At 38.0% G+C, this 25346-nt stretch overlaps 1 protein-coding gene across 1 annotated transcript in view; it reads right to left on the minus strand.

Moving 5' to 3' along the window:
• Positions 1-657: 657 nt before the first annotated feature.
• LOC125320269 (atrial natriuretic peptide receptor 2-like) overlaps positions 658-25346 on the minus strand; it is a 37410-nt gene continuing 12721 nt past the window's right edge. The window contains exons 8-23 of the mRNA XM_048292403.1: positions 24337-24409; positions 21920-22067; positions 20395-20481; positions 19980-20123; positions 18978-19099; positions 17184-17325; positions 13898-13946; positions 12861-12965; positions 11814-11927; positions 10881-10974; positions 9994-10081; positions 9102-9241; positions 5517-5669; positions 4793-4891; positions 2409-2500; positions 658-1847 (exon numbers count right to left, since the gene is read on the minus strand). Of these exons, the coding sequence (XP_048148360.1) occupies positions 1698-1847; positions 2409-2500; positions 4793-4891; positions 5517-5669; positions 9102-9241; positions 9994-10081; positions 10881-10974; positions 11814-11927; positions 12861-12965; positions 13898-13946; positions 17184-17325; positions 18978-19099; positions 19980-20123; positions 20395-20481; positions 21920-22067; positions 24337-24409 (1800 nt within the window). The 3' untranslated portion in view covers positions 658-1697. The remainder of the gene's footprint in view (positions 1848-2408; positions 2501-4792; positions 4892-5516; positions 5670-9101; positions 9242-9993; positions 10082-10880; positions 10975-11813; positions 11928-12860; positions 12966-13897; positions 13947-17183; positions 17326-18977; positions 19100-19979; positions 20124-20394; positions 20482-21919; positions 22068-24336; positions 24410-25346) is intronic.

Below are 25346 nucleotides of genomic sequence, written 5' to 3' on the forward strand. Positions count from 1 at the left end.
AAATTTACTGTACCTTCTAATATGAAAATTAAAAACAGAGAAAGGAATTTGGAAGCCTATAAAAAATGTGAAACCAATTAAAAATTTTGATTTTAAAAAATTTGGCAGGACTCTATGTTGGGATCTCATGTGCCAAAGTCAGCTGTGTCTGTCTCCCGTGCTGAGATTCTGGTTCCATTCAGAACCATTCTGTATCCAACATGGCAGATACAGAATGTCACACACTTCTTGAGACATAAATTCACTCAGAATTTTCTACGTCTTTTCTATGTATTTTGAAAAAATCTCCCATAATTTGGAAGGATTTAACTTTCTACCTCTGTTAGGCATCCCTGAAAAATCTATCATTACTGCTGCATTTAATTCTCACAGAAGCCAAAGAAAGACTGTAGTGTAACCCTCCTATCACTATCACAATCACACAGCACATACTTGCAATTAAAAGTTGTGGCTATGCTAGCTACATGGGAACATGAACAAGCAGTCAGTTGCTTGTTTAAACTGCACAAATTTATACCAGAAAAATTGCAGCTTCATGCATGTTTTTGTACTTGTACCTAGGATCAGGGACAGACTGGAGGGTAAGGAAGCAGAATAAGCAGGAGTAAGTGGTGCTATGTCACTCAAAGTCCTTCCTTTTCATCTCCTCCCAGTTTGTTTGCTAATCAGTTAAACTGGAACTGGCTAAACTCTTCAAAATATATTAGCCCTGAAAGGTAAGTGTTTAAAGAAAGCCAACACCAGCAATGCTCACAGAATCATGCTCATCTAGAGATTACTCCACTTGTAGTGATAGTTCTCTCTTTACAGGAAATGCTGGCTCAGGAATGACCTTTCCTAAACTGTGTTCTGAATTACACAGTGACTCAGAGGGCTGCCTGATTTCACTGACAGACAGCTATCCAGCAACAGTAGGTTCACTGCCACTTTAATCAAAGCAACTCCATAACATCAGCTAATGTTAAGAGTTGTTTTTCAGAGAAATCCCAGAGCGGCCGTAGTGAACTTTATCCTGTTTAGTAACAGCATACAATGTCTTGCACTTCTCTCCCAAGATTTTTATGTCTCTGCAACAAGATGGCAGGTGTCACTAGGAATTGGCTGCATGGAAACAGCAGACTTAATTCTTTTTTCTATGCCCCAGACCATGGAGATTAAATGAAAGTAGGAGTACGGATTCTTGTTTCAGTTTGTATCCACTATAATTTCTCTGCTTCATCCTCCTCTTTTGATGGATCTTACTTTGTCACACAATACACACCTCATTTTTCACAGCACAAAACCAACCACACCCGTAAGGTTTCTGATACCACTAAACAGCAACACTATGCTGTCTCCTTTCATGTAGGAGCACCTCACAGGCTGGAATGTCCAGCCAGCTGATTTTGAAGTCATGGTGGCCGCTGGCAGAGGATTTCCCATCAAAACCAAATCAAGAAGTAACATTGGGAGCTACCTTCTGCCCTGGTAGCTGGTGGGGCAGTTCTATGTATTATTCCTTAAGATGAGTTTTTTGCTTTTCTGTATTTTCAGTGCCATTTCTGGGAGAGACACCTGTTAATAAAGCCTGAGCTAATACATTCACAAGGCCAAAGGGGTGTATTATCTCTTTTCTAATTTTCTAATTTAGCAGGATGACCTAACAGACTGAAAGCAGAAGGGATATTGGAGTTAATGAGTGACTAGGAAGCAGGACTTCAGAGAGGATCACCGGGAAGGACAGCTGGTATCGGACTATATGAAGCTCTGTTGGCATCTTGAGGAGTCACAGAAGGGCTGGTGACTGCCTTCTGGGTAACAGAGGCTTTCTTACCTTCAAGCCAGTATGTAACCATATCTCCTTTCCCCTAAGAAAGAATATTAGTCATGAGGTTATAACACTATCCATCATTTATGAAATAATTTTCTTACTACAACTCAAAACAAATCCCAAAATGAGAAACATGTGCCTGTCAGCCACTTTACATAGAGGAAAAATGAGGCATAAAACCTTTCCTTAAAAGATAATAGCAGTAGTATCAGTTAAAACAATTCTTTGAAGTCCCTTTCAAAACAGGGTCCACAAGTATGTTAATCCTCTTGTGGAACTCACACGATGATTTGTGATGTCTCTGAAAGACCTTTTTTTGATTTCAGGCTGTTGTGACAGTGAATGTGCCATGCAGGACTTCCAAGCTTGACTAAGTCCTTCATCTCTGACTTACCAGATTTGTCCTGTGAACATGGAACTGGTCCTGTCTTAGAACTTGAACATGCTCTCTTCAGGCACAGGAATTAGTCTAACCAAAGCACTTTGAGATGTAGAGGACTAGAAGATACAGGGGGCTGCATGGGTTAAAATTTAGGGACTCCAGAGTACTTTCACACTCTCCTCTCTGAAAAGCTGAGTATAAATGTTGCATACACACCTTGACTTGTAAATTCCCACGGCATACTAACACAAACTCTCCAATCTGCTCCAACAGCTGGTACGCCCTTGAACTGCACTGTATTTTAAGAGCTGGAAAGAAAGATAAATATCATATTAGCAAGCAATTTATACATCTAAGACAGATCAATCTCCTAAAGTGTGTCAAAAATTTCAAGACTCATTAATGAACTCCCCCTTGGGGTTTTTTTTCAGGTCTTTGCTTTCATTCCTTGTTATTTGTTATTTGAAATGTTTGCACACAAGCTCCAGTATCCTGGACTGTTTGTGAGAGCATCTCAGGACAAATATGGAGCTTTCAACGAACACTACTTTCACATTCTGCATCTAAAAATATTTCTGTAACTCTTCACAGTTGTCTGTCTGTGCTACTGATGAGCATCCTTTTCATCTGGTGAAGAAAACCATACAGAGTTCTACCTCCTGATAAATAAAGAGCCAGTGCTTTCTTTGCATATATAGTTTTCAGCAAAGTCTAAACATTAAAGATACAGCCATCCTTGCTCTGACTCCAAACCTGTAAATTAAGACAGTTGGAAGAGACAATACTAACATAATTCCAATTTTTTTTAAAAAGGTGATTTTTCCTTAGTTGAGATTTTATCTTCATGTAAACCATGCAAACCTCACCTGTCTTGCTTTGTGAAAATGATGGAGGAAGGACCAAGAAGCAGGACAGCTAGAAGAAATTCTACTTTTGCTGGAAAGCAAAATTTTGCCAAAATTTAAAAAAATTAAAAACCAGGTTTTTTCACCTGTAACATTCTGTGACACAGAGTCAATCATTATGCTTTTTTGTTTAAAAAACATCCCAGATGATAGTAGGACTGGCTAAGATTGTGTAATTGATTTTTCTTGTAGCAGAAAATGACAGTTTATATGCCCACTTTTATTTGTTTAAATGTTTTTTAGAGTCTCAGAACATTGCCTGTAGATCAGGAGATATATGTGTCAACATACATAGATACATATCTCAGAAATATTCCTTGCAGTAAATACATTATATTTCAACTTGTCATCCTGCTTGACAAGAAGACACTAGCACTCAGATTCCAGGTGATAGCATTTCTAATGCACATTGCTAGTAATTAATCGATTTTAAAGCAATCATCTTAGGTTTAAAACATGGTAATGTAATTTGAGGTCCTCAGATGTATGTGGCCAGAAAAAGAGGGAGAGAAAATAAAGGCTTGAAAGATAAAATGTTGTCTTCATTCCTAAGTCTATAGTGTTGATGCACCATCTGAGAAAGAGACTGGCATACAGAACAAAAGATAACCTAGGAATGATGGAAGCAGATTTTGAATGTATTAGTTTTAAAGGAGTTCAGATAAGTTGATACGAGGAGCATAAAAGGAGTTATCTTGGAGACTGACAGAAAGAAAATTAAGTTATATTTGTTCCACCCAGGTTAGCATTTGCTTTGGAAAAATAAAAATGGTGAGAAGGAATGGATGCTGGTGATTCTCAAATCCTTTCAAAACTTTCAAATACATCATTTAGGACCATTCCCCTGCCTTTCTGCCTTGTTTTTAGTGGATCATGATAGATGTTGAAAGCAGCAGTTTTTATCATGAAATTAAACTTGAAGAATCATGTATGTGGCTAGTTCAAATCCATTTACAATGCATTGTAATGTGAGCCATAAAACTACTACAGCTTCATTTCATGAATGAAAGGAAACAAGATATCAGAGTTCTTTGATGTTGAATCACTCTATCATTTGTTTCTCTCAGTTCTTGTCGGTCAGCTAAAATATTTCAGAATCTGAGGTTCAAATGCTCATATTGGATAAAGATGAAGCTTGCTAAGTAAACTTGGAGCTCTGTTATCTCCTGGGAAGAAGCAGTGAGAATACCTCCACAAAATTTCTGTTTAAACTCTTTGCTAGAGGACACATACATAATCTTCTATACTGGTTAAACACAGACACAGCTCCCATGGTCTTCTACTATTTCTCGTGTTCTCCATTAGAGAAAGTTATCAGCAATAAAAGAGGAGTAATGAAAATATTTTTACCATAAATCCAGATGTGTGTGAGCAACAAATAGAAACAGTGAACATAACCACTTGCCTCTCATTTTATTTTATTCTTACCTTTTTTACTGTAGAGGACTTCAAAGCCACAAAAATCCCTTTCGGAGAATTGAGAAATAAGGGGATCTGATTACAAAAACGGTTGTAGAGAATATCACTCTCATAATTTGTCCCTAGGCAGACTGGACCCAGAAATCAAGAACCTCCTTATATCCTTAAAGGATTTGCAATCATTTGAATAGGTCAGGACTCAAAACTCAGCCTAACATTTTTTAAGAACTAATTCAGGGATGATTAAAACCCCACCTGCAGTTTTTTCCTTATTACCTTCACTGGTAGATTCCATCCTGGAAGCTGTGTTCACAGTATCTCCAAATAAACAGTACCGTGGCATTTTGCTTCCAACAACTCCAGCTACAACTGCCCCTGTTAAGAAATAGAAAACAAGATATTTTGTGTTTATAAATCACATGGTCATACAGCCTTATGGCTGCTTCCTACACCATCTTATATCTAATTTGTTAACCAGATAAAGACTGTCAGTATTGTCTTTACATGGGTTACACATCTGTCTTACAAGTGATTTAAAACATAAAAAATATGATTTCTTGGTAAGTCAGTGTAAGCTGTTTAACTGGGAGATGCTGGACTGCACAGGACATGTCCAACTCTGGCTGTCTATCAAGGAGTTGCAGTCATACATCAGATTAAATCAGGGAGCTGGGGATCTGAGAGTGAAGGCTAGAGCAGAGTGTCAAGAAAAAACTCACTGTTTTGAGAGAACAGCTGATAAGGACAAGTAACAGATACAGAATGGCAGTTCTAACTCACATCAGCAAATGCACTGGAGCTGTGGGATCTTTCCAATGTTGTACTCCAAACTGAGGTACCAATATCCCAGTACCCAGTAATTTACTCTGTTGGGATGACCTCTATGATGTGTTCCATCCCATATCAAAAAATTAACTTTATTTTAAATGGAGAGGAAATCACCACTACAGATGCATTTGTTAAGCCAGAGGAAGACTCATTTGCAGCTTTCTCAACATACCTGAATGTATTCCTGCTCTTATCTTTAGGAGGGTATTGGGCTTGTGTGGGATCTTAAAAGTCTTGCAGACGTCCAGAAGGTCTAAAGCCATGCTTGCAATCTCACCAGCGTGAAGGATCCCATTCTCCTTGGGTACTCCCGACACCACCATATCTTAACACAACAGTGCAACTTTGTTAACCTTTGGCATTACACACAGATTTACTAAAGTATGCTGCCTACAATAAAAAAAATTTTAAAGGATAAGAAAAAGAAAGAAGCCCTATTTCTTCATGTCCCAAGGCACAGTTGTGCCTGCTGAGCAAAGAAAGCCAGAAACAAATGAAGGCTAGGGCAAAAGCTCATGTGTGGAATTACCTTAATGTCTTAGGGTGACCTTATGATGTGTATCCCATATCGCTGCCTATGCCCAAAAATTAATTCCTGTGCCTTTCTATGGCTCTAAACTGAGCCTGAGAGGGGGAAGGAAAAAACTGAGCAAAACTTTTTCAAAGCAGTTTGCAGCTTGTTCAAGGTCACACACAGATAGCAATGGGTTTTCCCCGCTGTGTCAGGGGAGGGAGGAAGCACCCAGCTTGCTGCTCCGAGGACAGTTTTTGGCCAGTGGTTCAGCTGGTTTTTTTTCTCCGGAGAGAGACTGAGAGTTAAATTTTTCCTTCCCTGGAATCTCAGATTTTTCCCCTTTTCTACTGGACTGCGTGATTGCTTCAACATCAGAGTACATCAGGAGGACTTTCCACCAAGCACAGAGGGCCTGGCCCTGGGCCAAGCCCCAGCTCCGAGGAGACCAAAGGGAGGACTCTGACACTTTCCCAGGTTTTTTCTCCACAGTGAGAGATTTTATTATTTAGCATCATTATCCCTTTTCCCGTGTGTTTGTTAAATAAATAGTTTTTATCTCTTTCACTTTCCTTTGAGGAAAATTTATTTTTCCCGAACCTGGTGGGGGAGGGGTGGTTGTGCCTTCTCTCAGAGTATATTTCTAAATTTGGCCAAACCGGTACACTTACATCTGAAAAATGTTGTATTTCCTTCTTACTTCTACATAAGATTTATTCCCTCCAACCCTTTCTTTCTCCATCCTCCCCTCCACTGAGAATTCTTAAAGTGGGACAAGCAGTGCAAATGTGGCTGTTCAGTACCTTTTGTCATTGGGCAGATATAATAAAAAAAGGCAATGACTCCAACTAGGCATTGTCCTATGCTTCCTGCACTATGCTTTAAACACTGATGATGGGTTCTGGGGGTCCCAGGGTGCTGACCTGGAGAACCATGACTGTGAGAATGATAAACCTTGAATTTACGTGAGACCTGCTGCTGTAGTTCAATCCCTGTAAATCTATGGCACCTGAGGGGATTCATCCCATAGTACTCAAAGAACTGGTGAAGTCATTGCAAGACCTCTGAAAATGCTTTTTGAATGGTCATAGAAATCTGGAGAAGTTCCGGCCTATGGGAAGCTGGCAAATATTGTCCAAATTTTCAAGAATGGCAAGAGGGACAACCCTGCACACTACAGGCCTGTCGGTCTCACTTCAGTGCCCAGTAGAATTATGGAAAAGATTTTTCTGGGAGGTAATGAAAAATACCTGAAGGACAATATAGTAAATGGTCACAGCCAGAATGGCTTCATGAATGAAAAGTCCTGATTATCAAATCTGATTTCCTTTTATGACAGGATAACCCACCCAGCTAATCAAGGGAAGTCAGCTGATGTAATCTTTTTGGATTTCAGTAAAGCTTTCAATACTGGCCCACCCAGGATTCTTCTGGACAAACTGTCCAGCACACGGCTGGATAAATGCATCACATGTGGGTGAACAACTGGCTCACAGGTTGGGCACAAAGGGTTACAGTGAATGGGGTGACACCAGACTGGTGACCTGTCACTAGGGGCGTTCCACAGGGCTCCATCCTCAGCCCTGAGCTCTTCAGCATCTTCATAAATGGCTTGGACACAGGACTGGAAGGGATACTAAGCAAGTCTGCCAATGCTACTAAATTGCCTCACAAGCAGAGAGGCCCTGCTAAGAGACCTTGGTAAATTAGAGGGTTGGGCAATCACCAACTTCATGATGTTTAAGAAAAGGAAGTGTTAGATTCTGCTCCTGGGATGGGGCAACCCAGGATGTACAGACAGACTGGGGAATGAAATGCTGGAAAACAGCACAGTGGGAAGGGGGTCTGGGGGTCTTGGTTGATGGCAAGTTGAACATGAGCCAGCAGTGCCCTGGCAGCCAGGAGGGCCACCCGTGTCCTGGGGGGCAGCAGGCACAGCATCACCAGCCGGGCAAGGGAGGGGATTGTCCCGCTCTGCTCTGCACTGGGGCAGCCTCACCTCGAGTGCTGGGGGCAGGTCTGGGTGCCACAACACAGAAAAGCCACTGAGCTGTTAGAGAGTGTCCAAAGGAGGGCACGAGGATGGTGAAGGGCCTTGAGGGGAAGCCGTGTGAGGAGTGGCTGAGGTCACTTGGTCTGTTCAGCCTGGAGAAGAGGAGACTGAGGGGAGACCTCACTGCAGTTACAACTTCCTTGTGAGGGGAAGAGGAGGGGCAGGCACTGATCTCTCCTCTGTGGTGACAGTGACAGGACCCAAGGGAACAGCCTGAAGCTGTGTCAGGGGAGATTTAGGTTGGATGTCAGGAAAAGGTTCTTCACTCAGAGGGTGGTTGGGCACTGGAACAGCTCCCCAGGGAAGTGGTCACAGCACCAGCCTGACAGAGTTCAGGAAGTGTTTGGACAATGCTCTCAGGCACATGGTGTGACTCTTGGGGATGTCCTGTGCAGAGCCAGGAGTTGGACTCGATGATCCTTGTTGATCCCTTCCAACTCAGGATATTCTGTGATTCTTTGACTATTGCTGTGTAGGGCAAGAAAAAGGTCTTTTAGGGGTGCATTTGTTCAGGACTTTTATGCTCAGGAATTTGTTCAACAGTTCCACAGAGAAAAAATAGTGGGGCTTTTCTTCCGCATCTCTTATAGGACTTCTGTCTGTCTCATCCAAAAGCCCTGTTAGATTACCTTAGGTTTTATGGAAGTCAATTTTAATGGTAATCAATCCCCAGCAGATTCCCATGGTAGCAAATATAAAGCCATTTTCCTATAAACTCAAAGAGAAGAGGCACTCAAGCCCCTACAGTGTATTAGGAGAAAGAAGATTGTTATGGCCTTTGCAAAAAAAGACAGATTATAAAACTTAGGGTATGGCATCTATGATCCCATGTAAAAAGTAAATTTTTTAGTTGTGTTTGTGTGATACAGAAGTTGCCAACTGGGATTAATCTGCAGCCAAGACTTAAAGTCAGACCTTACTAGTCATAGGAACCAAACAAAAAGCAGTGGTATTTTACTCAATTAATTTGTCCCATTTACAACACTCATCAATCATACAAATGATTAAAGGTATGCAGGAAAATGTTCCTGGAGTTTGCTAGGGCTCTGGTAGGACTCATCTCCTAATTGTTTTATGTGGCCTTGCCAGTGGTAAGAAGCTTTCCAAATCTCCTTCAGCTATTCTTCCTTATCATCAGAGTCACTATCCTGATGCCCCAGGCCCCATCACTGCCCACAGCTTAAGGAACTTACAGGCATCTCCTATTGTCTCCACCTTATAGACATCATAGTTATCTATGATCTCATCAAAAGTGGTATAAAGCTTGTTCAAGAGATCTACCACTTGGTATGGTGTGCTGGTGCTGGACAGCTCAGTGAAGCCAACAATGTCACTGTTAAAACACAACAGAAAGAGCATATTCATCCACTGTCATAATCATTGCTGATTAGTAATCTTAAGCACACAGTAAAAACTTCTCAATGCAATTACATCAACCTTCTCTTTTCAATAATTCTTTCACTAAGATTCTTGTAGGATAGTTTTGTCTTCATTTATTTAAATTGACAAAAGACTTCTTCCATTTAAAAGGACAGATTGACCTGAGTCTTTTTGCTTACCAGTGCAGTAAAGCATTTTTACAGGTAGAGTTTAATCTGTAACAGACTAAGCAGTCTTCTATTTTGGGTCATGTTTTGGTTTTTCAAATGAAAAAAGGTAACTTGATATCTGTTCATTTATGACAAGTGAAGGCATGCCATTTATATGTTTCTTCCTGCACACATAAAAAAATTAGGACTGTAAATCAATGTGGACTCTAAGGACAGAAAAATTTTCATTACACAGGCTAAATAGTGGATTTTTTACTTAGACCTATCTTATGAAACATACATTCATGCATGTGTAACACATGCAAAGGGATGTGCTGCTGTTTGTTAGAGCTCCAGAGTAATGCCATTTTTTATTTAAGTAATTATAATGAAAAATAGGGAGGTGTGAGAATTTTGAAAGACACTCTTTTGCAGAGCCACCTGTTGTAAGTTTAGATAGAAATTCTGTACTTGGTTAGGAGCTTCACCTCCATTAAAAGCCTAGAAGTTTCTTCTGTAGGAGACAGTTCTAGTCCTATCTTTCATTTTTATTTACCTGAAGAAGATGGTGGCACTTGAATAACTTTGAGCTTGTGCATGTTTTCCCTGCCTGAGATCATCTGCTACTTGTTTCGGCAACATACCTGTTGTAGAAAGTAGAGCATTATTAATCTTTTTATGTGGATTAAAGAACACATTAAATATAATATGTTTGTTTAAAGGCACAAAAAAATGTTCATAAATGCAAAATATTATGAAGGTGAAAACACACTTTGGCATCAAAATCTGCTCTGCTGTAATGTGAGAATTCACAATAAATCTCACTGATAACACATCCAGATTTTTCACATGGCCCATAACTTTTAGTTCAAACAAATCAATATCTATACATTCCAAGAAGAAGTAAGGTTAGATTCTAATAGTGTGAGCTGGGCTTTTACTAATTCTTCCTTTGTCAGCTATTTGCTAGTGCTTTCTACTTGTGTTAGGTTTGTTTACTATCTCCTCTCTGGTTTTTTTAAATCACCTTTGTTCCCCCTATCTTGCACTTTCACATCCCTTTTTTTTCCTCTCTTATATGCTATTCCCATCCCTTTATGCCTTTTTTCTTACAGAATTCTGGAACATACACTGCCTTTAAAAGTAACCAACTAAAATTCCATAACATTTATAACTATGCAAAAGGCCTGCCACATGGATTCAAAGTCTGAGCACTATGGATTTTGGGGTCATAGCTCTCAGATGAGTGTACTAATTTCTAAGGGGGAAATATAGAACGTAGCTATCTTTCCATCTTTGCAAGAAACAAGTGCACTCATTCTTTGCTAGCTAAATGTTACCTATCAAATAATCACTTATCAAAGGGTTCTTGTTTGTATTTAGACAGCTGAAATAAAATTATTATTGAGAAGAATATCCACCATTTTTCTCTTTATAACTTACTATACAACAGACGATCAGTCTTCTGTTTTTCATGCATTAAATCCTGTGTTCTCTCAGAAACCAGTATCTCCAGATGTTTGTTATATTTCTCCATCTAAATAACAGAGAATTTTCTAAAATCATCTTTTTACTGAAACAGATGCTTAGCTGGATAGGGTTTAAGAATTTGAATGATTCTGTTTTGAAAACATTCAGATATAAAAAAGGGCATAGGTCTAAAACACCTAACACTTTTTTACAAAATCCAAAGATCAGATTTCTCCTTAGGTAAATTTATAAATCTAGATTTGAGGTTGTTGCTTACATGTAAAATGGTAGAAGGCAATTTCAGGCTTTTCAAATTTCATGCAAACTTTAGGGGCCAAATCCAATGCAGAGAGCAAGCTACAGACATGGATCAAAATCTTACCAAAACAAAAGGTATCTAAGTCTCAATCTTTTAGCAAAAGTTCACAATGCTCTTTCATAAACTATCTTGCTGTGCTGGTCAATGCTTTACTTTTTGCATCCCTTCTCTGTGTGAGGCAATAGTGTGTGGAGGCAGGAATCTTGTTTCTCTGATGATGGGCTTGAGATACTCTGCTCAAAATTATTTGTAAACATGGTATTTGTAGCATGCAGGTATTCTATATCCATGGTACTGTAAGACCACTGAGCCACAGGAAAGGGGGAATATAGTTTGCAAACAACATTTGATTGACAAAAAAAAAAAAAGTTCAACCCCAAAGAAGTTGAAACAGTTAAAAAATTGAATGAGAAGGAAAGCTGGGTTTCAAGCAGAGCTGCAACTACAATCAGCCCCAACAAAGCAGAACAAATAACTGTGGATTTTCTGACCAAACAAGGGGCATAAGATCAAAAAAACCTCTGCAGGATGGAGGTGAAAGTTATTGAGAGTGAGCAGATTGAATTGGATTAAAAAGCTAAATTTACCAGAGTCATCATCATGTCAACAGGGCTAATGGGATTCATCTTGTACAACATTTTCTTGACTTGTTCAAATGTAGGCCTTTGGGATGGATTGTTTTTTCTGCACCTTTCAATTAACTGCAGAAGGGAAAGAGTGAGAAAAGCACACAGCTTTTACTATTCCAAGCACAAGCAGTATTTTAAGTTAACACTACTGTTTTCTTGGTGCCAGCTGGCTGTGTGAAGCTCTCTCTGCAGCTGTACTGAAGTCTCTGGAGTTATACAGGCTTTTGCTGAATGAAGGATATTAGTTCATGAAAATGCTGCTGTGGGAAATCACAGTAAGATATACACGTTCCTTCTGCTGAACACTGCTTAAGCTCTTGTCTTGTGCTGTAAAACAGTGTTACACTGTTGGAGTCACATACTGTTTTCAGAGGACTTGTCTTTACACAAATTCCCAAAAGATTAAGAGCTGAAGTACCCCTTAGGAACGTTAACTTCTGATTAAAATCCAGTGCTACTAATGAGAAGTTTTTTACATTTATGTTATTACAAACCAGCAAAGCTGAATTATATTGCACTGAAACTGAAATAAGGATGACCCAATCTTTTTCTGATTTAATTAAACTGGGAGGGGGTGTACTTTATTGAGGCTACTAAGACAAAGACTTTTGCATAAGAATCAAACCAAACTCATAATTTGCCTGAGACAGACTTCGTTATTTGAAAGCCCTCTGTCAGTAAGCTAGATATTACTAACATAAAATATGTATGAAATTCAACACTCTATAATAAAATGAAATTGCACAAAAATCAATGATTGAATATTAAAAACATAATGTATTACACTGGCAACTTGAGGGGACAATTGAATCTTTCATTGTCACAATGACATGTTTTTATTACGGATATTAAATAATTTCATTTTGCGTTGTTTGAGGTACTTGTACCTCTTGATTTCTGGGTTATTTATATTTATCAAAGGTAACATTGCCATAAAACTGTTATGACATGTTGTAAATTCACTTCAATAAAGGACTTTTGTACACAATATTGTATTTTACTCACCTCTATATAATCTGTGGGACATGGGCAAGAATTCTCAGTCTTTCCTGAAATTAATTCTGCCAAAGGTGGGCACCAAGAATATTCAGCTGAATGCATGACATCTTTCTAGAGAAAAAGGGATTAAACAATGTTGAAACAAGTGTTATGGTTCTCATCCCAGTCACTGAAAATATATTACTATTATCATCATCACTTTTATAATATCTTCCCTATCACTTCTAAGTCAGCTTTTTTTATATAAGAGCACAAGGAAAAAAAAGGATAAAAAAACATATAACCCAGTCAAAACTGGGTCACCTTGTCTAAAAGATTTTTAATGGCTGACAGGCTTTAATCTCAGTGTTTATATGACATAAACAACATTTGAAACAAAAAACCTGGCAAGATATTGGGAAACCTTTAAGAAACCAAAAGGACTACATTAGTCTATTATCACAAACTATCAGAACTGGAAAAATAGCAGTTTCAAGTCTTCATTGTTACAATTTTCCTTAAGCAAATTATTTCAGAGAACATGGTTACATATCCAGACCATCTGTTTTCAATTTCAAGGTGCATTCTTGGGTATGCCATTTAGCACTGATCAAAAGACACATGCAAAATGGACATTTTCCTTATGGAGAGCAGTTAATTTGCTTTTCTAGGTAATTCTTATTACTGCAAGATTCCACTAAAAGGGCATGTAAATGGCAGGAAAAGGAAGAAGCAGGAGCAAGAGGAAGATGCTAATACATACATTCTCCCTGCATCCACCTAGCCATTAAACCTCACAAAACTAATCAAAAGGCAGTTTTAGAGCTACATTTTTTTATCATATGCTCTTCTTCAAAGCTCTGAAAGGGAAAACTGGTAGATTTATGAGGAAACCCTGATTGCATGTTCCATGAGAACTGAACTGGCATCCAGAAAATCATGAGGAAAATGCATGCTCAAAAAGTAACTCAAAGGTGCAGTAACTCAAAGTTTGGTTTGTGTCTTCAGCAGAAACAGAATCAAAGTTGTCATGCAAATTCCAAAGATAATTTGTCTTTACTTACTGCCATAGGGTCACTTCTTGTGGCAATTTCTAGTAAAATGATGGCATAACTGCAGAATAAAAATTAAGCAAAATCTTAATGCAATAACAGTTAATTGAGTCAGTGATTTCTTCTTTTCATGATTTCTTATTCTTCCCCATTCTATGTCTGAAATCCTAGTATCCCAATAGGAAGGATGGCAATGGTGCTGCTACTTATTACAACTTTGTGATTTCAAAGATCTGTTACTGAAAGTTTCATAGCATCCCTCTCTCATGGTTATCAGTCCTAGAGATGTTTGAGGTTGATGCAAAGCAATTTTCTCTGTAAGAATTAATGGAATCCAGAGGTGATATGTACAGGTTTATATACATAATTCCTACCAGTTAAACATAGAGGTCTGATTTTTGCTCCACTCAAGGGGCAGGAGCAGGTTCATCAGAATCACCAGTTGGAGGAGTGGCTTCTTCTCAGCCACTGAAAAGATCACTGTTCTAGAAAATGCCCATGAAGTCTATGATGACACAGTGTGTCCAGAGGACATATTTTATAGTAAGCATTTCTGCTTGTTCCTTCTGAATTATATTTTCATTATCATTATGTTCCTCAGTTGAACTAAGGTCAAATACATTCACCAAGGATGAAGAATGGAAAAAGACAGTAAAAACAGAGTTTAGTCTTTTTACTGAACTCACTGGAGATCTTTTAGAACAGTGATCTCTTAAAAGCAAGCACCTCCTCCAGCCAACAGGCTGGAAAAAGATGCTTTTACCTCTTTATAAAGTGAAACAGTGTAATAATTTACCCTGCATGCCTCTCAGCTTGGTAACATTTACTTTTTGGAGAATATTGGTTTTCAATCTGTTGTGTTGCTAATGGTTGCACTGCTCTGTAAGACATTCTATTGGTAGCAGGATATGTTCATTGGTCTTTCACCCCACTTGTGGACCACGATTGGAAAATAAAACAATGCATATAAAACATGATGAATAATTTAGAAATTAATCTGATGAGGTTTTTATATTAATTTTGTGGTGATTGGTGGAAGAAAGAAAAATCAATCCTCGGGAGGCCACAAAGCTGAAACAGATTTTCAAGGACAATAATTAGATGATGGTAACTCTGACAAAGTCATATTGATTTAATTCATCTTCAGCAGCACTGCCCAATAAAATTCACTATCCATTGTGGATAGTGAAATTCATATGACGATTACAAATCAAGAAGAATCTATGTAAGAGAAACTGTGACTGGAAGCAGCCTCTTCAGCTAAAAACAGGAGCTACATTCATGCTCCCTCCTATTCTCATTTCCATTTTAGCTTTCCCATCTGACCAACACTTTTCCTAGAGAACTTTAAAAGCAAGTGATTCATCTGTAAGAGCCCACTAAATTACAAGTCCCACTCCTGCAGTTTCTACTCATTTTTTATTTGGGCCTTACCTTCAGGAATATTAATGGAATTTTTGCACAGATGAAAACTGAGGATTTCAAGACTGGATCAATGCTGCCTGGCCAGTGGGGCCAAATACAGCTATCAGGAAGGCTTATCTCCTGCTCAAAATTTGTTAAAATGCAAATTCTAAAGAGAGCCCAGATAAGAAGACAACCCTTTCAATAGTACAGGACACTTCTCTATCTTCCCTGACTGCATGTTGCTCTTTTTTTCCAGACATGTGGATGAACAGCAAGATAAATCCAGGAAACATTCACTGAATCTGTCAAAAGTTCATTGTAAACATGCATGATATGAGCAAATCAGATCTTAGGACTATTTAAAGGGGAACCTTCGGCAAGAAATGCCTTCAGGAGGCCAAGTTGCCTGCGAAGTCAGATAATGATATCTATCCAGAACAGGAGCAGAGTAAGAACAGACAAGCCAAGGAAACAATTTTTGGGATGCATTTTGGCTGCAGGGCAATGGTAAACTGGAATGTATAAGACAATCATAAAATTGTTGTTTAGTTGGAGCACAGTTCTTTCTAAGACTACTTAATATTGAAAACACAGTGATGCCTTTTCCTGGTCTTAAAATCAAGAGTCAAACACAGTTAGAAGGGAAAAAGGGGTTTTACCTCGGTATTTATTTTAAGGATCCTTAGGTGCACTACATCCAGGTCGAATGCACCTCAATGCACACCACAATGCACACCCCCACAAAAGATCAGGTATAACATTATAGGTCTTACTAATTAGCATCTCTGTCAAAGATTCCCCAATGAGAGGCTCAAGTGAGCCCCCCTCCCCAAAGAACCTTCCCCTGGATGGTTCTATCTCGGTTTACAGAATATGTTCTGGAGAGGACCTTAGGGTCTGGGGCACACTGTTCCCTAGCTACGAAGCTTCTAAAGTGTTTAGTCTCTTAGCTTGACAAACAAGTGCAAGAATGTAGGCAAAAAGCAATAAGAATACAGAAGTTGTAAAAAGGTATAAAAATGGTTTAAAGAAAAGCAAAAAAAAATCTTCATGGCATCAACAGGACAAATGACAGTAGCCAGAAATACCAACAGAATTTCAAACTGCCTTAGCTGAATTATTTTGAAGCAAATTCTAAGAACATATTTAAGCCTATGAGCACAAATACTACTGAGACTTCAAATTCTTTCTCAGGTAATCTGATAGAATGGAAAAAAATTAATGATGTTCAAGCACATTGTATATGCAGACATTTGTTTACAATTGTAATGCTGGTTATCTGAAGAGTGGTTGGATAGAAGAAATCCACCACTGGCAGGGAAAGCCACTGGAAGGCAATCTTCTATAAAGGCTTTCAAAAGGAAAGGAATGCAGCTATTCACTAGTGCATCCATTTTTTTTCCCTTCACTTTATTTTTGCTCTGTAAACCAAATATTGACACTGTGTATATGCCCCAAAATAATGTACTGACATTTAATTACAGAATTACAGGGTGCATATGTGCTTTATGACATCCTAGAACACTGATGCTATTAACTTTTGAAGTATCGCCATTATTGAAAATAATCTGCTTTTCATAAGAAACAGCAACAGAAAAAAAAGGATAATTAGATAATAGCAGACTTTTATGCCTTTTTATTTTACTGGTCAAGTGACTCCTTACAGATCATTGGGCCAACTCGGCTTTTAAATAATGTCAGTGAATTCAGTATTTGGTTATCTACCTTGAAAGAGAAGATCCTGTGATATCTATGCTGTTCTGTGTTCCAGGACCAATGCTTTTAAAAATACAATCAAACATATACCTGGAGTGACAACAGAAATACACCAAGCCTAATTGTTAAAGAGTACTCGAGATTAGTAAAAGTGAGATCAGGAAAACTTAGCTACCTGTAGACATCTGACATAGAATTGGGTTCAAAATCTGAAAGAGAATGTATTTCAGGAGCCGTGTAAATCTGTATCAAATGTTGCTGGGATGAACTTGATCCCTCAGGAGAATCTTCTTTTCTGTATGACTGCAAGCCATAATCTAAAATGGAAGAAAACAGGAAGCAAACTATTCAGTGGATACTTCCCTGAAACATGTGCAGTAGTAGATAGTAACACAATTAGTCCAAAGAAATTAATTTTCCCTATTCTAAATACACATCTTAAGTCTAGAAATAGTGGGGTCTGGGTGGTCTTGTCCCCCTAAACTATTGCAAACATAGCATCTGGTAAACCAAATATTTGGGCAAGACTGCAGGACAGCAGGGAAATGGAACTACGTGACCCACTGCAATCAGAATTATTTTATGATTTTATCAAATTATATTCAGCAAATAGTCTCATCTAGTGCAAGAGTTAGCATGTAAACACAGGTTTCTGCTCTACTTTGTCCCTTGATCCTTATCTCTGGTGGCAGGCTGCTCAAGCAATTACTAGTTAGACAGAATAACAACTGAAAATCAGATGGTGGGCATTACTTGAACACCAACAACATCAGAACAAAGGCAGCATAGATGTGAAATATCTTTCTGTCTATACTTCTAGCCTAACATAGAAGGAATTCTTAGCATATGACTCAGAATCAGGAAGAAGGAGAAAAAACAACTGACTTCTGCTATCTTTCTTATGTAAACAGCACTCTTCTGAGTGTATGCAAAGGCTGGATGCAGATATCTGGTTTTACCTGGAGTGACCTCTAATTAAGATGTTCCTAGGGATTGGATCTTTATGTGGAGGTCATTTTTAAAATACCTCCCACATTTGTTATTTATGAGGTTTGTTTGACATTATTTCATCCCAATAAACCATGAAAATTTGAAAACACTACAGTTTGATGCAGAACAGAATCAAAACAGAAGTTGCTGAGTGATTTCACAGAGATCCTATTTAATTGAGAGGAGCTGTGCTAAGGTGATGCAGTTGATGTAATTGAACTAAGTCTAATTTGTATGTGTTTCTCCAGAACAGGCTTCAAGCAGAGTAGACAGTTCTGAAGGCAAAAGGATACTGAAGGAGTTGGAGAAGCAGGCCTGGCCCTGTGTAGGAGCCTTAGTCATAGGATGTACCACTGAAAAACAAATCTGTTGCTGGTGCTTTTAGGATGGCTATGGGTTAGAGAGGATGATGACTACTCTGGGAAAATAGTAGAAGTGATGATCATTCCCTTAATTCCCTTTGGCAGCTGCAAACTAAACTAGACTTTTCAGTGGTTTTCTTTTTCCCACAGGCTGTCTTCCTGTACCAAGAGCAGACCTGACCTGTAGTTCCATCTCTGGGAGCATACAATTCAATGCTGTGAACAAGACTTTAAAGCTCTGAGTCTGCTTTTCTCCATTAAACTACCTTGTGTTTACCAATCAGTCAGCATTGCTATAGTTCTTTACACCATTGTCCATACCTCAGGTTTCTCTGTGTATCAAAATTGAGAATGAGGCAGTTTCTGCTCAGATGTTGATAGACTGCATAATTTGTGGGATCTGAAATGTGCACCAGTGACATATACTAAATGACTTGACTTGATAATGTAACATGAAACTTGCTTCAGCACAAGGCACTGCTAGTGAAGTCTGGTACAGTCAGCAATTCCACATGAGATGTCAACATGAAAGCACTTGGGAGGAGTGTTGAGTGTGAAATCTGTAATTAGGGGGTTAGCTGGACAGTTTTGGAATTTTTTTCTAGTCTCCTCTTTACCTGCAATTTTACAAACCCACCGGTCATCTATCACACAGTTACTAGATTTCAACCGTCCATGATACATTTTGTGGTGGTGGAGATAGGCCATTCCTTGAGCAATATCAGTAGCAAAAGAAAACCTGGAAGTCAAAAATCAGTGAGCTAGTATATCCACTTTCACTCAACAATAGCTCCAAAGCCTGCTGAAGTTTACAGAAACTATAGCTTTCAGTTTGTGTTCCCATGCTCATTTTTCCAAAACACTTAAGGTGACTGTTTGAAAACCCATATCTCCCTGAGCTCACAGGCCAAGACAGTTGAGTTTATTCTAGAAATTGTCAGTACTTTTGTATCCTTGGAAGTACTTTCACATGTTTACAAGTGAAACAATTTTATTACCTTCCTCTCTTTATTTGGAAGATTTCCTTCCTGAAAACTTTTTTTCTTTGCTGAAGGCAAGCATACAGCAAAAGCAGAATGGGCATATCAAGACAACCGATCTCAAAAAACGATGTCACTGCCTTTGTGAAAGTTTCATTGACAATGTGAGCTCATTTCCAGTATTGGTAAGTATAATAAAGCATTTGTAGGTATGCTAACCATTTCACCAATATGTCTTCCCAAACAAAGATGCAGTGGATTTTAGTTAAATAGGGATGCCTAAGATATTTGGGAACAAAATAAAGTTATATGGGAAAAAAGGGTTTTAAAATAGTTTTGCAGTATAACTAGAGAAAGAGTTGAAAAGTCATTGGCTTAGCATTGCTAGCACTAAACATATGATTTCTCAAAAAACCAGAAGAAAACTTGGACTAGACATTCAAATTTTTTTTCTTTCTTTTCTTGCTTTCTTGCTTTCTTTCTTGCTTTCTTTTCTTGCTTTCTTGCTTTCTTTCTTGTTTCTTATATCACAGTACAGGCCTGTCTACACAAGAACTTTATCTAAAATTAACACTTTGTCCTAAATAGCATATAGCACAGTCTATGTCATTTAGCTTTTAAAAAGTTGGATTTTTTTACCTGAAACCCCAGTTCAAAGGAATATCTTCATTGAGGAGCACATCACTCAGGCTGCCTTTGGGGCAGTACTCTGTGACAATGGCAACATTTGGAACTTCTATACAACCTCCAATGAATTTGCAGAGATTGGGATGGTCAAGTTCCCTGTGAAAATCAACAAAAATCACAGCACAACAGAAATTTTCACAGATGTCCCTCCTGGTTTTTTAGTGTAACTGGAAAACCAAGTACCTTGTCTCACAATGTAAAGAAAAAAGTAAAACAGACATAAGGAAATTTCGATCTTTTCTTTCTTTCAAGCAAAGTTTGAAAGAAAGAGGAATATGAATTTACAGTCATGTTTGGAAAAATCTTAAGCCCTAAAAAACCAGTGTAAAAATGGAAGAACATACACTTCTTATATTTCACTTCTTACCTCACTTGCTTTACTTCTTTACGTATGGTTTTAGACAGCGTGAATGCCTTCTTCATTATTTTCTTTATGGCCACTGTTCTACCATCACTGAAACAGAATGAAATGCTGTTTACAGAGTTTTGGGACAACTTCACAAGCCAGCAATACACAAATGGGGAACAGCTTCATATCTAGAGATGAGGCAGAGAATTTAAGCATGTCCATATGTGGCTGTAAATCTGAATCCAAGACAAGGGACAGGATCCTGTTTCTTTTGATAAAGGAAGCATTAGTGATTACATTCAAGCAATCTTGATCTGTGGCCAACATTTGGAATGTGAGTGCTAGAGTCAGTTGAGGCAGTTTGATGACAGAGTAGCAGCAAAGGGAATGTCAGAGCTAGAGAAACACTTACAGCCACATCCCTGCTATCCTTTAATTCTGGCTACTGTTCTGTAGATCCTGCACTGACATTTAACATGCTTTTTTTCTCATGAGATTGAGCATTCTCAGCAAAGAAGCAGCTGAATTTGATTGAGAGCAAAGCAATTTTCCTTGTTAGAGTAAAGGAATACAGTGGAGATACCTGCAGGAATATTAGTGGTGCCCACCATATAAATACAGAGTATGAGGTGGCTAGTGTAGCAGTTGTAGGTGTTTCCCCAATGAAGCTGAATGTCCCATTCTTATATTTTTCACCCTTGATGAATGTTTTTGACTGTGAATCATCTGAGGAAAATGATGATGATGATGATGATGATGATGAAGAAAATGTCACCATTCAGAAAGAAGAAGCAAAAAATATCAGTGCTGGACACAGTATTTCATCAATGAAGTGGCTGTGATTTTCCACAATCTATGCTGATAAGACACTTGCTCCCCCAGCCAATGATCCTAAGTAAGCTACTTTATCCTGCAAAGCACAGATACTTCCCTGTGTATTCAAATGGTAAGTACTGCTTTGCATGTGTTCTGCTCCTACCCCTTAATTTATCTCTTCTATGGGAAAAACTGCTTTCTGGATAGCAGGATATGGCTATGCCATTTGTCCTTATAGTTACATGATATGCACCTTTATAATTTGATTCAGACTTGAAATGCTCTGAATCTTGAGTCGTGTCAGCTGGTTTAAGGAAAAGATTTCTGTGTGCTACTGTAGAGGATGTCATTCTTTAGTGCAAAGAACCTAGCTTTCTCTGCCTGCATTTTACAAAAAAGAGTTGCATAAAAGCCTTAGTTTCAGATACATTTGAAACAGCAAGGGCCATTCATTAATGGATGCATGACATCTTATGCACCAACATTTTAACAAGTTCCTAACAGAAAAAGAGGAATCACAACCAAACCAGAAGCCTGGCATGTCAAATATTCCACAGCCAATATGTGGTGCAGAAGTCAGATGGTGATCTTAACTTACCAGATTTGGCCTAACAAGATAAATTCAAGCTTTTTCACTGCTTATCAATGTAAAGTGGCAAGAATCAGAGATCAAGGTGAAACCATAATACAGTAGATACTGCAGTAAATGAGTAACATATTGACTTACTATCTCCCAGTCTGGGTGAAATATTTCTTCCTGGACATGTTGGCAGCTGCTGTGCAGGAGCTCAGAGCAGTAACACAACTGACATTGGAGTCACTGGGTGCTGGGGGAGTACTCATCATGCTTCCTGTTGCTGTCCATATAGTGCAATCTAAATGGGTTGTGGGATGAGAAAAGGCACTTGAAGGTTCCTATTATTGCACAGGTGGAGACTCCAGAGATAAACGAATATAAGAATTCTCAAAATCTTTGCATCTTATCTGCTCTTGTTAATACTTAAGAGAGAAAGCCATTGCTTGGAATGTGACTGCTGCAAAAAGAGTAAAAAAGTCTCAAAGATGATTTATTGCCAGAGATACTTCTCATTAAACCACAGGATTTGATGCAATTTTTATTTCTCTGCTCTTGAGATGATTAGCCCTTGCTGCTACACAGAAGCTGAGGACAGAACCCATGGAAGGAGAGCAAACCCTGTGCCATACTTTAACAAGTCTATTTGGAGCTCCTAGGGACTGTAAAGTACAGGAATGTGGGAAGTGATTCTGACACCAGAGAGAAGGCAGAGAAGAGCAACAATACAGTAAGAGGAAAAAACTCCCAGTGATCTCAGTGTACATTTTTTAATGTCTGTTGACCAGGTCACAGTAAAAAAAATGGACTGCAAAACAAATTTAATGAACTACATATCGTGTCATCATCTCCAATTAAAATCCAGATTTAGCCAATTAGTCTCAGAATTGCTGAGACCTCTCAACTCTCTCTGGTAGAAATATCTTGCTAAGGAAGTTGCTGAGGAAGTTCAGCATCTCACCTTGAATCAGGACTGCCATGTTCCCACACCATAGTATTATCCATATGCAGTTCAAAATTGCATTGACATTTGAAGCTTTCTACAGCATTCCACCCAGAAATACATTACAGGTCCCTGAGATAGCTTTAAGAATAAGAGTGCATATGTACCTATATCTCTATATATGGTGCAATACACCAAAAAAAGACGTTATCTTGAAGAAAATAAGGCTAATTTTTCACACTGAGTGCTACATACCCTGGGTACAGCACTGCTGATGTGTTTTCATTCAGATAACTGTGCATTTCAGGCCATCGTGGGTAGCTCTGAACAACTCTATCCAGAGAAGATATAGTGTCTGTGACCTTATAATGTTATCAGTCCTCATTAAGTTGTTAACCATCACTCTTAGGTCTTAAACAGTATTGCTGCTTTGCAGGCTTTTTTCCAAGAAAGTTACATCTTTCATCTTGAAGTTTCCAAATTAATTTTAATGTGTTATTTTTTGATCATGTTTCTAATTTCCCTCAGTCTCTTTCTATTGCTTCCTCTCACGTGTGATGCTTATGGCATTTTCTAATTTACTATCAGCTGAAAATTTTGCTCATGTTACATTTTGCTATATTGAAGAACACTTTTCTCCATTTCTGTTTTCAATAATCTGGATTGAAATTCATTTTGGTTCCTGTAATCAAATTAATTTCTAAGCCAAAATCTCTTCTTCTTCACAACAACAATATCTTATCAAAGGTATACAGAAATTAATGTTCAAGTTTAAGGCTGGAAGTATCTCTACTATATATTATCACAAGAACATCTTGACACTGGCAACACAACTGAACACAGATAAAGCAGACATCTGCTGAGCACTTTGTCCCAGAGACAGAAAATGAGAGAGTGTACAATCAGCACAGACCTACCAACTTCAGCAGATTTCTACAGATTTACCCTTTCTGAGGATCTAGGTATTGTTTTCCTTCTGCTAAATCAAGGAACAGCAAAGTAAATAATCTATATGTATTTTAAGTGCTGCATGGTAAAGCATATAATAACACCTGAATTTATTCTTAACTTGTTTAATTAGAACAAATTAAATCATAGTTTATTAAACAAATTAAATCATAGTTTATAGCCAGAAGATAAAATAGAAAAAAAACCCTCCAAACTTCTGGCCAAAATGAATTTCTTTCTGTAGCAAGTCTGCCACAGACATCATACACTGAGAGAAATTAAGATAGTTCTCTATCCCTCAATATATTTGTGCAATTCCAGGCCAACTTAGTGGGAACAATTATACAGAAAGATATATCCACTGAAGCCACTGTAATTTATTTTGTTCCACTCCAGAGATTATCTGTTTATTTTGGGGTAGGCTTGTCTTTTACAACTGACAAATCAACATAAATAAAAAGAAGGAAACTGTTTAAAATAACTTCGTCATCTAAAGCTTTGATAAACAAAAATATGAGTGATCATCTCACAGAGGTTACAGGGATGAAACATTGGATATGTCTTTCTCAAACTGCTTCACTTTTTGCAAGACCCTCAAAATATGAACAATATAATTGAGATTATTTCTAAAAGATTAATAAGGACACTGATCACAGTATCAAAATTACAAGTTACTAACCTTGTTTGATGCAGTTGAAATCTATAATCCAGCTTTCATCCCAAAGCATCTTTTGTTTCTGATATTGAAACCACTACAAAAATAAAACAAAATCATTCCTAATGTAGCCCTCCTGTCTTTGAAGGAATTAAATCAGAGATTATTTTTATAAAATATGAAAACTTAAAAGTATCCAAACTAAATCTGAAGAGTAAACATCCAGCATATGTCTTACAAGTAACATTAGAACCAAAAGTATTAATAACAGGCTTAGAAAAAAACAGTATCTAATAAATATATTAAAAACTGTACAGACTATATTCCAGAACTAATTATGTGTCATTTTTTGCATTGGATACAAACTCTCCATTACTGTCAACATTTATGCATTTACATTTCAGCCTGGACATCAGATGAGGGGTTTACATCATCTCATCTCATGGAAGTGCCCTGTGCTATGTAAGTAAGAACAAGAACACACTTCATCCCAATCCCGAGATAAGGAGCAGTTATCTTATATCTTGGAATAGAATTAGCCCATGAACTACAAATTAGGCCATATTCTGTCAAATACTCTCTCATAAAGAATATTAGGTAGGATTTCTGTGGCTACTTTGTAAAGAAGACATTGACCTAATAGCTGATTTTCTGTAGAGCTGACATACAAAGCTAACATTTACAGAGTGTAAATACATGCTTTCAAATGAGCACCAGATTAATTATACAGTTGTTATGACTGCAATGTCAAAATGTCAAATCAAAGCAGCATTTTACCATCATTATACCATTTTTTATAATGCAGAATTTAATACTAGGAATGATGCATTCATTGAAACAGGTAACAAAAGCCCAGATAATGGACAAGGAACAGGTTGTGGAGATTGTGTTGATATACTGGTTGAAATTGTGACAAATATAGAGCTCACTGAATCAAAATCAAGTCATCCTATTTATTTCAAAAGGCTTCTGAGGAAAAAAACCCTACATTTTATCTTGTAAAGGTATGACTGTGCAAAGACATATTAGCAAGA

Source organism: Corvus hawaiiensis, chromosome Z (assembly GCF_020740725.1).
Source record: "Corvus hawaiiensis isolate bCorHaw1 chromosome Z, bCorHaw1.pri.cur, whole genome shotgun sequence".
Taxonomy (NCBI): Eukaryota; Metazoa; Chordata; class Aves; order Passeriformes; family Corvidae; genus Corvus; species Corvus hawaiiensis.